This window comes from Triticum urartu, chromosome 2A (genome assembly GCF_056163025.1).
Source record: "Triticum urartu cultivar PI428250 chromosome 2A, HENAU_Tu73, whole genome shotgun sequence".
NCBI lineage: Eukaryota > Viridiplantae > Streptophyta > Magnoliopsida > Poales > Poaceae > Triticum > Triticum urartu.
Window position 1 is genome coordinate 704000116 of NC_141874.1, and position 11365 is coordinate 704011480.

The 11365-nt window shown below is 49.8% G+C and overlaps 2 protein-coding genes and 1 pseudogene across 3 annotated transcripts; 1 reads left to right on the top strand and 2 right to left on the bottom strand.

The window, feature by feature from the left end:
- Positions 1 to 467: 467 nt before the first annotated feature.
- LOC147986950 (uncharacterized) lies at positions 468 to 2535 on the bottom strand (annotated as a pseudogene). The gene is made up of 2 exons (XR_015615445.1): positions 957 to 2535; positions 468 to 776 (listed from the first exon to the last, which is right to left on the bottom strand). The product of XR_015615445.1 is annotated as an uncharacterized LOC147986950 (transcript).
- A 4809-nt stretch (positions 2536 to 7344) lies between these two features.
- LOC125534194 (uncharacterized) lies at positions 7345 to 9700 on the bottom strand. Its single transcript, XM_048697471.2, has 2 exons — positions 8822 to 9700; positions 7345 to 8449 (listed from the first exon to the last, which is right to left on the bottom strand). The coding sequence occupies exons 1-2, from the start codon at positions 9586 to 9588 to the stop codon at positions 8308 to 8310; spliced, it is 909 nt and encodes a 302-aa protein (XP_048553428.1). The 5' UTR covers positions 9589 to 9700; the 3' UTR covers positions 7345 to 8307.
- Positions 9701 to 10409: 709 nt separating this feature from the next.
- On the top strand, positions 10410 to 10739 carry LOC147986951 (ethylene-responsive transcription factor 3-like). The gene has a single exon (XM_087542215.1). It carries the CDS (start codon positions 10410 to 10412, stop codon positions 10737 to 10739), a length of 330 nt encoding a protein of 109 aa, XP_087398341.1.
- The last annotated feature ends 626 nt before the right edge of the window (positions 10740 to 11365 follow it).

Sequence of the window (11365 nt, forward strand, 5' to 3'; positions counted from 1 at the left end):
TCAAATTGAGTTCCATTTCGGCCATAGGCTTCAAAGTTGTAACACTTCCTATTGTAAATATTTTGCCCCGATTATATTCAATACTACAATGCAGTCAGAGTCCGTGACAGTTTTCTCGAAAAAAGAAGTTTTGGGGAAATTCTCATGCTAATTTGGCCCAAACAAAAGCTGATTGCACAATTCATATCACAAATGGTGATCATACTGTTGAAATATATTGCCCGCCTTCCTCCATCTGTTCGGACTTTTGAATGAGTTGGCTGGTGCATATGAATTCAATATGGTATCCGAGCCAAGAGGTCTTCAGTTCAAGACCCTGCCAACGCAGTATTAAATAAAACGATTCTGCGGCCTACATCAATCCCACGTCTAAGTACTAAAATAGCCTAAAACGTGAGGGGGAGTGTTGAAATATATTACCCGCCTTTCTCCATCAGTTCGGACTTTTGGATGAGTTGGCTGGTGCATGAATTCAATACATACCACATATATTTCCAATGACTATAGTTGTAGCTAGTATCTACAGAGTGTTATTTCACTAGTTGTAAATACAAAGAAGAATTGTAGCAACTTATGTCTGTGCAATCACGAATGCTATGTTGTATATCTCAAATCTAATCAAAAGTCAAAAGATAAACTTGCCCTACTGATATGATATTACTCATAAGTTTGCGACCATTGAGGCAGTCCAGATCATACTCACCCCCTCACGCCATTTTCTCTTCACTCTCCAACTAGGTTGCACATTACCCTGATAAAGAAGGCCCCCTTTGTTCCTACAAGCATGGCATATGTGTGGAAACAATCAGCTCAACAAGTACTCCCTCCGTAAACTAATATAAGAGCGTTTAGAATACTAAAGTAGTGATCTAAACACTCTTATATTAGTTTACAGAGGGAGTAGCATATATAGGCTCCAATTAAGTAACAGCAAAGCACGAAAACGAATCGCTCACCAAGTCGGACGGTAGCAACAGGTGAAGATATGGTAGATGAGGCTACAAGGGCTCGGTACACCACCTCTGGCACACCCATCCGCTGTTGGCAACCATGTCCCAGTGGCAAGTTGGTAATGCCCAAGATAAAACTCCTTGCGATGGAGATGTACAACAGAGTCACCCACAATGGTGGGGTGCACTCTACTGCTGACACTCAAGACCCTTTCTTCAACAAAGAGAGCATTTCCTCCGATGCTCGTTACGTCCAGACACTGGACAATCCTGTCTTGGATGATGTCAGATAGTCTGTAAACCTCAACGTCCAATGAATCTGTAAGGCAACAGCCGATCACCAGGATCTCGGAATCACATTCTGCGAGGTACTCCCTCTGTCCCAAAATATAGTGTTAAAAAACGTTCTTATACTCCCTCCGGTCTTTTTTACTCTGCACATTGGATTTGCCGAAAGTCAAACTTTGCTAAGTTTGACCAAATTTATATTGGAAATTATTAGCATCTATAATATCTAATAAATATAATATGAAAATATATTCCAAGATGAATCTAATGATATTGGTGTTGTTATGTGAATGTCTATAATTTTGTATATAAACTTGATCAAAGTTGAATGAGATTGACTTCGGACAAACCTAATATGGAGAGTAAAAAGGACCGGAGAGAGTATTATGGAACGGAGGGAGTAGTAAAAAGGTCTCCAAGGTTTGCCTGCCAGACATGTGGCAATCAACTTAGGCGCCGGTAGATAACACAAGATACTATCAAAGTCCTCCTTCTCCCCGTGCCCTGGTAAGTCAATCCGGAAAATCTGCAGCTCGCTGCCATTTGTGGGAGTGTGCAAGGTGTACATCTTGCCTTGGAATGACAGTGGCCTCCAACCATTTGATATGCTCCATGTCGAGAGCCTCCATTGCTGGTCCATGGTGGTGGCACAGGCCACCCGTCCCAATTTGAAGAGCCCAATCATGGCGGTGACGACTCCATCTGCGCTCACTGTGAATGCGGTAGCACCGACGGTCCTCAGAACGTTCCAGCTGAACATCTTCATTTGGGTGGGTGTTAACCAAGTTATAAGGGTGGCGAGCGGAGGGAGGTCTGCAATGTCGCCGGTGAAGGGGTGGAGGAGGCGGACGACGGTGTTCTCGTCCCGCTGCAGCAGCAGGATCCCGTCGACGGAGTCGAGGACGCAGTGGTTGCTGAAAAGCGGGAGCCGGACGCGGACGATGGCGCCGGTGGAGAGGCTGATGAAGCGTATCTGCCCGCCCAGCTTGCGGTGGCCGGGGGTGGATGCCGTGGCCCTCGGGGAGCATCATCCAGCGGCGCGGGTGGAAGCGCGGGTCGTGGAGGCCGCGGCCGCACGGGGAGACGGTGGCGGAGCGCCATTCGCGGCAGACGGCGCGGAGGCGCACGTAGTCGCGCAGGTCGCCGGCCAGCGCCCGCCACCCGATCAGGCAGACCAGGTCTCCGGGAAGCAGCGACCCCAGGAGGAGACATCGGAGGATTCCGAGGCGGCGAGGCGGCGCTTGTTGGTGGCGGTTGCGGCCGAAGGGCGGCGCTTGCGGTGCGCCGAGGGTGGCATGGCGCCCACTCGAGTAGCAGATTTGTTTGTGGGGGAAATGAGACGGGTCGAGAATCCTCGACACGGCAATCTTTGACACACGATTGGGGCTTCAGTCTTCCCAGCAATCGCGTCCCCTTCCTTTTGCCGGCTCATAATTTTCCTTTTCATATTTCCTGTCAAGTGAATCCATGCCCTTCTCTCTCTTTTTTTTGAACATCTCTCTCTCTCTCTCTCTCTCTCTTTTCTTTTTCTATATAAATAACCACAACTTGTTTAGTACTTGGCACCAAATCTTGTCGTTGCATGCCACAAGCAAGTATAAACAGAAAAATATCATAATAACGATGATAGACATACAAAATCATCATGGCTCAGACATCAAGAAAGGAATTGGCCGCATTAGTTCTCAAGCGTTTTGTAACACCCCGGATATAACTTTTCCTATTTGTACTACAACTCTTGCCGTTTCCGGCATTAAGTTATATTTATTTCTCGGGTTCGGGTCTTTGTCTCCGTGTGTTGTTTTCGTTTTCATGCATCTCATATCATGTCATCATGTGCATTGCATTTGCATACGTGTTCATCTCATGCATTCGAGCTTTTTTCCCCGTTGTCCGTTTTGCATTCCGGCGCTTCGTTCTCCTCCGGTGGTCATTTCTAGCTTTCTTTCGTGTGTGGGGATTAAACATTTCCGGATTGGACCAAGACTTGTCATGCGGCCTTGGTTTACTACCGGTAGACCGCCTGTCAAGTTTCGTACCATTTGGACTTCATTTGACACTCCAACGGTTAACCGAGGGACCGAAAAGGCCTCGTGTGTTGCAGCCCAACACCCCTCAAATTTGGCCCAAAACCCACCAAACTCTGCTCCATGTCCTAGGGCGTTCGATCACGATCACGTGGCCGAAAACCGCACCTCATTTGGACTCTCCTAGCTCTACTTATGCCTATATATACCCCCTCCATTTTCAGATCTCGTCTTCCCTCTCGAAACCCTAGTTCTAAAAAAAACAGAAACCTCCGCCGACGGACGTGTCCGCCCCCGGCCGGACAACGTCCGCCGCGCCCTCGCCTATCGCCAGCCGCCACGTGGCAGCGCCTGCTCACCCCGCCGCCGGCCCGGGAGGCCCAGAAAGGGCCCCCACGAGCCCGAGTGCACCGCGCCCCGCATCTCCTTCATCGCCGCCGCCTCTTCGGGCTCCGGTGGCCGGAGCCGCCGCCCGCCACCGCGGGCCATTCCGCCGCCGTCAACTCCGGGAGCCGCGCCACCTCGCCCCGCGTCCCCGGTGGCCGAAGCCACCACCGCCGTCGGCCGCCCGACGTCCTCCGCCGGCCGAAGCAAGGTCCGGGCCAGATCCGGCCACCCCTCGTCGGCCTCGTCCCCCTCCTCCGCGGCAAGTCCCAAGTCCGGCGGTCTCAAGCTCCTGTTCCGGCGAACCTCGAACCGCGTGCAAATCTGGATCCAGATCTGAGATATTTTGAATCTTGGTTGACTTTCGTCCCTAACCCTAGTTTTTTATGCATACTTTGACCTGCCGTAACTTTGTATCCGTAGCTCCGTTTTGGACATATAGTATATCAAAATGTTCGCCTCGACGAGTACATCATTTTATTCCATTGCATCATTTTCATTTGAGTTCATATTGATGCCCAAAATGCTGTAAGAAGGAGGCTTCATGAGTTGATTGTCAGATCTGCTAGTTCATCTTAGACTTTTGTCATTTTTGCCATGATTAATATGTGCATGCTATGCCTGTGAGTCCTTCATATGTTTTGTTAAGCATTTTGTCTTCTTTCCAGAGGTGCAACCCATGCATTTTTAGGATGTGTGTGATGACTTGTGCAAGCTCGCAAATAGAGGCACCCGGGAAATCTGTTTTCAAAGACTTAGTTGTTTTCACTAAGTCTGGGATATTTTAGTTCATGATGCCATATGTTCAGCTTGTTTCCTAATGATCCGTGCCTCTTTTGAGGATGATCAGTAAAGGAGTTTTGTTAATCATGTTATGCTCTCTCCATCCATGTCTTTGTTTGCAATTATGGAGCACCTTACCTTGAGCCAATCGAGCTCTACTTTTGCTTCATGGTGAATCTGGGCAGATTGTCAACTCGTTTGCGATTTTGCCGGCGTTGTTGTAGTTGATCCTTGCATGCTATGCCATTGTTCTTGCCATGTATAGCTTGTATTTTGTGCCTTCATAATGGATGTATGCCTGCCTTTCCATGACTTGCACCGTGGTGAGTGCATCGAGCTCGTTTACATGCCTTCGTGAGTTATATTTCAGCATGTCTCAGTTTTCACCAAGTCTGAAAACTGACTGTGTTTTAGCTATGTTCGTGTGCCCGTTAATATATTTTGTGATCCCTTTTGGCCCCAGGTCACTTTGGGACTTTTGTTAAGCTTGTTGAGTAGCTCCATGCCATGTTCTTACTTGTCTTAATCAGGTCATGTATCATGTTGTTTTGCTGCTCCGAAGAGGGCTTCGTGATCTGAAATTTTAGACTAGTGTTAATTTCACTAAGTCTGGAATCTGTTTTGCATTTGCGTTTTTGCCATGCTTGTTTGAACCTCATAATGGATGAATTGGCCATGGCCCAGTGCTAGTCTTTTGTTAAGCATCTTGTGTGCATCCCTGCCATGTATTTTGTTGTCTTGTTTGGTGGCTGTAGCATGTTCATATCATTGCATTTAGATGCCTACTTGCTGTAAATCGCAGACCGGTGTCATATCTTAAAACGCTTGCCATTTCCAAACCGTAATTCCGATTCCAATGATCTTTATATCGTTTTCAAGCGATTTCATCCCCTCTATCCAGTGGCACCCTTGGAATTCCAAGTTGAGGCCAGGTTCATGCATTTCCTGTCATATCTTGCATTTTGCATCCCGCATCGCATTCCATATAGCATATCATCATTTCATCATATTGCTTGGTCTTGCACGTGGTTGATTGTATCCTTATTGTTTGTTTGTCTTGTTGGGTAGAGCCGGGAGACGAGTTCGCTACCGAGGAGCCCGTTGAGTTTGCTTGTGAGGATCCAGTCAACTCTGACAACTGTGCAGGCAAGATGATCATACCCTCGAAATCACTACTATCTTTGCTATGCTAGTTTGCTCGCTCTTGCTATGCCAATGCTACGATGCCTACCTTTTGCTTGTCAGCCTCCTAATTGCCATGTCAACCTCTAACCCACCTTGTCCTAGCAAACCGTTGTTTGGCTATGTTACCGCTTTACTCAGCCCCTCTTATAGCGTTGCTAGTTGCAGGTGAAGTTTGGAGGCCGTTCCTTGTTGGAACATCTTTTATTTACTTGTTGGGGATATCATTATGTTGCTATGTTATCTTAATGCATCTATATATTTGGTAAAGGGTGGAAGGCTCGGCCTCTCGCCTAGTGTTTTGTTCCACTCTTGCCGCCCTAGTTTCCGTCATATCGGTGTTATGTTCCCGGATTTGCGTTCCTTACGTGGTTGGGTTATAATGGGAACCCCTTGATAGTTCGCCTTGATTAAAGCTTTTGCAGCAATGCCCAACATTGGTCTTACCATTTGCCACCTAGCCTTTTCCACCCCCCCCCCGGGCCAGTGCTCCTCTGAGTGTTGGTCCAAACTAGAGTCCTGTGCAGCGCCCCCTCGGGGAAACTCGAGGTTTGGTTTTAGTTGTATGGAGCGCTCATCTGAGTGTGCCCTGAGAAAGAGATATGTGCAGCTCCTATCGGGATTTGTCGGCACATTCGGGCGGTGTTGCTGGTCTTGTTTTAACCTGTCGAATTGTCTTGTTGTACCGGGTTGCCGAGTCTGATCGGTGTGTCTCAGGTGGAGGTCTATTCCTTCGTTGACCGTGAGAGCTTGTCATGGGCTAAGTTGGGACTCCCCTGCAGGGATTGAACTTTCGAAAGCCGTGCCCGCGGTTATGGGCAGATGGGAATTTGTTAATGTCCGGTTGTAGATAACTTGAACCTTAATTAATTAAAATGAATCAACTGAGTGTGTTACCGTGATGGCCTCTTCTCGGCGGAGTCCGGGAAGTGGACACGGTGTTGGAGTAATGCTTGCGCAGGTTGTTCCTCTAGATTATCGCTCATGCCTTGCCTCCTCTTCTCGCTCTCTTTTGCGGATAAGTTAGCCACCATACATGCTAGTCGCTGACTGCAGCTCCACATATATTTTCCTTATCCATTCCTATAAGCTTAAATAGTCTTGATCGTGAGGGTGCGAGATTGCTGAGTCCCCGTGACTCACAGATACTATAATTCCAGATGCAGGTCCAGGTGATTCCGCTCCAGGTGACGAGTACGAGCTCAAGTGGGAGTTCGACGAGGACTCTCAGCGTTATTATGTTTCCTTTCCCGATGATCAGTAGTGGTGCCTAGTTGGGGTTTGATTCAGGGCCTTGTCGCATGTTGGGTTTTCTTCTATTTTGGCGCCGTAGTCGGGCCATGAGTGCTTGTATGATGGATGTTATTTATGTACTTTGATATGACGTGGCGAGTGTAAGCCAACTATGTTTCTCCCCCTTTTATTATGCTTTACATGGGATGTTGTAATGATTGCCTAACTTGCGACATTGCTTTCAATGCGGTTATGTCTCTAAGTCGTGCCTCAACACGTGGGAGCTATAGCCGCATCGAGGGCATTACACGTTTAGTATGCCAAGCAAGTATAATAAAAAAAATCATAATAAAACCAAGATGATAGAGCACACACACAAAAAGATTCAAATGGATAAAATTATCATACCTCGTACATCCAAGGAAAACATTAGTGGCATTAGCTCTCAAGCCTGGCAGGGCGAAAGCTCTAAGGCGGCATCTGCAGGGCGAAAGCTCTAAGGCTATACAGAAGCCTAAGTTTGATCACAATCGCCATTGATTACCCCAATTTCAATTATGTTCAAGTATGCCAAGCAAATATATTCACAAATTATCATATTAAAACCAAGATGACAAAGAAACAAAAAAAGATTCAAATGGGTAAAATCGCAGTGGTTCGGACATCCGAGGATCGAATTAGCAGCATTAGCTCTCAAGCTTGGCAATACGAAAAGCTCTTAGGCAGATGTTTTGAGAAACAACCTAAGTTTTATCATCATCGCCATTGATTACCCCAATTTCAAATCAAGTACAACAAACAATGTAGCATGGTTCAGTTCGCCAGGTTGTCTCTTTCCTGCTCATGGATTCAGCAGGCGGTTTAAAAGGTTGACCCATTTGAGAATCTCCGGATCTATGCTTATTTTCAACTCTCCAAAGCATTTCGTCGCTCGCTACGCCCTTCCTCGTCTCCGGGTGCCTAGGTATCCACCGCAAGCCTTTTCACTTTTGAACCTCGCTATTAACGTTAAGGCTATGTCATCCTAAAGTGCTACTAAATGGGAGGATCTTATCAACGTCCATGAATGTGAAATCATAGATCGAACTGCCGAATTGGCAAAATTCGGTGTTATCGCTATCATAATAACGCGTTTGTTTGTTCCATTTCTGTCATGCATCTTACCATTACCATCAGGACGAATAGAAAACACAAACGATAGTAACGAGTTTTTCCTCGTGAAAACTTGTTTGCCTTTTTATTTTCTTGTGCATGGAATGTGGTACAGCCCTCGGTTCGGCCATGCATCGGACTTGGACCTCAGCAGGCAGAGGTAAAAAATCATTAAAAAACACACAGGAAATGCCATATTCCTCTAAAATTTTCACCTACCGGTTTGAATACCTGTGGCAGGCCCCGTGCGTGCGGCGAGAGCTATTTTTTCTCCCCAAACTGATCGGAACTGCAGGCGGATCGATCAATCAGGCCGAGATGCACACTGTGGCGCAGGGAGGCAACCGGTGGTGGCCAAGGCGCCGGCACCCGATCAACGAGATGGCATGCATCATTGGCGTTGCCCGGAGCTCTGCTTCGCGTGGCACCGCGGCGGTGCCCTTTCTCTGCCTGAGGCAGCACCGGAAATATCAGCAACAAGTTTCATCAAATTGAAATTTGTTGCAAATAATAATCCTTCTCATAGAAGCAAATGGAAACAGAGTAAACTACAAGTATTATATATAAGCGGCCTAATGGAAAATATGATTAAGTACTTTCAGAAAAAGGAAGACCAAGCACGTAGATATATAGTACAAATTCGAGTTAATTTCCCATGAAACGGAATTTCTCCATCATCTAATAGCACTGCTAATTATGTACAGGTTGTTTGTTCCATTTCTGCACATTTACCATGGCCCAGGATAAAGCATCTAAACTTGCAATTAGCAGTTTAGCACAGGATGAATGAATGAATGAAAACTCGATTCAATTCATTCGTACCTTGCCCGCTTCCTCGAGGACGCTTCGTCGTCGTCGTCGTCGTCGTAGTACTCGCCGGTAGCAGCATCCTCCTCTTCCGTCGCCGATGCAGCATCCTCCACGCTGGCGTTGGCCGCCGGCTCGACGCAGCCGTCGTCCACAACAGCAGCATCGTAGAAGTAGCCGTTGGAAACGGGATCCTCCCCTGCAGTCGACGGCTCGATGTAAACGAGATCGCTGAAGAAGTAGTTGCCGGCGATGAGATCCTTCCCTGGAGTCGCCGGCTCGGCGTAACAGTCGTCGAGATCGCCGAAGAAGTGATCGCCGTCCGCAAACTCCTCGGGTGCAGTCGACGGCTCGACGTAAGGAACAACCAGGTTGTTGAAGAAGTGGTTGTCGGGGGCAAGATCCTTCTCCGCGAACAGCCCTCCGGCCTCGCCGTCATCCTCCAAGAGAAACCTCTCCAGATCGCGCATGTAGGCCCACATCTCGCCGTCCTCGCGATCCACCAACGACTCAGACGGCGGCGCGCCGTCATCCGTCAGCACGGAGTCCGGCGAGCTCTCCCTCCCTACGTCGCCGCCACAGTCACCGTCACGAGAACCCAAATCCACACCCGAATCGCCCTCCTTATCGGCTACGTCGGGCAGTAAGCACTCGCCGTCGCCGTCCCCGGCGCAGAACTTGGTGAGGTAGTCCGGCAGGTCGAAGTTGAAGCACTCGAACCCATCCAGAGAACCCAAGTCGAAGTCGAGATCATCAAGGCCACCCAGCGCGGCGGCGTCCATGGCGCGAGTACACGTAGCGTACGTCGACGAAGCTTGGGCCAGCCCGACGGATCGGTCGACGAACTTGTGCTGCGCGCGCCGGCCGCCGGTGAGTTTTTTTTCAAATTGTGACGACGACATCAACCAGAGCCGGCGGCTTTTATACGGGAGCGAGCGGGACGGAGGAGGCGTGGTCGGCCAGGTCGGGGTCGGTTCGTGGCGCGCGCGTTTTGCTTACCGTCTCCGAGAAGTTTCCTTCCCGGCCGCTGCGGAGGGAACACGACCCCGGAAAGCGCGACGTGGGAAATTGACTTGTCCGCGTTTCCCACTGGGATGTGATGGGTGAGCCGTGTGGATTAACTGGGTCCGCTACACGTTGATGGTGGCGAATTGGCGGTCGATCGAGTGAAGTCTACTTTTAACCTTGAACTGGTAGAGATAGCAGAAGTCGAACCCTGAATGTTGAATCCCTGAAGTTGACGCCCCGTACTCACTAATCCTGGGTTTTTTTTAACATATACTCACTAAGAGCAACTTCAACGGACCGACCCAAACGGACGGCGTTTTTATCTGCTTTTTGTCCGCTTGGGTCGGTCGTCCGCCCGCCGTCCGCCCTTTTTTAGTTTTGGGTCGGCAGTGCGTCCAACAGGCCGACCCATTTCATGACCGCGCGTGTTTTAACATCATGTCGTCGCCCTGGTTTTGGCGCTCCAGCGCGCGGGGAAAGCGGCCTAGCGCGCGCGGGAAAGGTTCGCGCGCGTGCCGCGGCCGACGCTCGCTATAAAGAAGACGCTCCCTCCACATTCTGTCGGCCGCCCCACTCTCGCCGCCTCTGCGCCATCATGTCGATCCGCCGCCTGAGCGCTTCGGATTTTCGCGGAGTCCGCGAGCGCCGCTCCGGCGGCTTCTCCGCCGATATCTGGTTTCGCGAGAAACGTCTCGTCCTCGGCACCTTCGACACCGCAGAGGAGGGAGCCCGCGCGCACGACGCGGCGGCGTGGCGCCTCCTAAGGCCTCGTCGGGATATGAATTTTCCCAATGTGTCGAGCCAGCGGGCGCAGGATCTGGCGCCTCTCCCGCGGCTTTTCACCGACGAGGATCGTCATGTCCACCGGAGGCGGCAGCGTCGCCTCGGCATTGTAGAGAAGGACGTGGAAACCTTGGTGGTGTGACGCGGAGGCTTCCCGCAGGACATCGTCGAGGAGTGCCAGTTCTACAAGCAATTGAGATCGGAGAGGGACACGAGGAGGAGGGAGCGAGCTGCCTATCGGGAGGACAAGCGTTCGCGGAAGCAGGCAACTCAATTGAAACTGAAGCTACGAGAAACGGTGGGTTGGGACTTTGAAGACGAGGCGTATGCTGACGCCTACATTCAGACATCGGAGGAAGACATTACCGAGTCGGAGTCAGAAATCGACGAGTAGTGGTCTTTTCTTTTTATTTGTGTATGCTAGAATTATCTATGTATCCATTTTTATCTGAAAAAATGGTCGGCGGCGTCGGCGGCGTAGCAGGCGGGCGAGGGTGTGAATCCAATGTGCCACCGACCAGCGGATCCGGTGAGGAAAGAGGGCGAGCGCGCGCGTCCGTTTTGTGTCCGCGCCGACACAAATCAGGCTCAAAAATGAGCCACGAATGGGTCGGCAGGCGGACGAAAGCGGACGCGCGTCCGTTTGGGTCGGCGCGTCGGGTCAGTTTTTTTGTCTGCGCCGACCCAAATGAACGGTCACGGATGAAATGAGTCGCCCCATTGGAGTTGCTATAATCCTGGGTTAATTTTAACCCTATGCCGACCCTG

What these genes read in the sequence shown, in the direction of transcription:
- LOC125534194 (XM_048697471.2), bottom strand. Translation starts at nt 9,588, where the DNA reads ATGGACGCCGCCGCGCTGGGTGGCCTTGATGATCTCGACTTCGACTTG. An exon ending in TCCTCGAGGAAGCGGGCAAG is followed by an intron (nt 8,450 to 8,821) that starts GTACGAATGAAT and finishes GTGCTGCCTCAG; the next exon opens with GCAGAGAAAGGGCACCGCCG.
- LOC147986951 (XM_087542215.1), top strand. Translation starts at nt 10,410, where the DNA reads ATGTCGATCCGCCGCCTGAGCGCTTCGGATTTTCGCGGAGTCCGCGAG.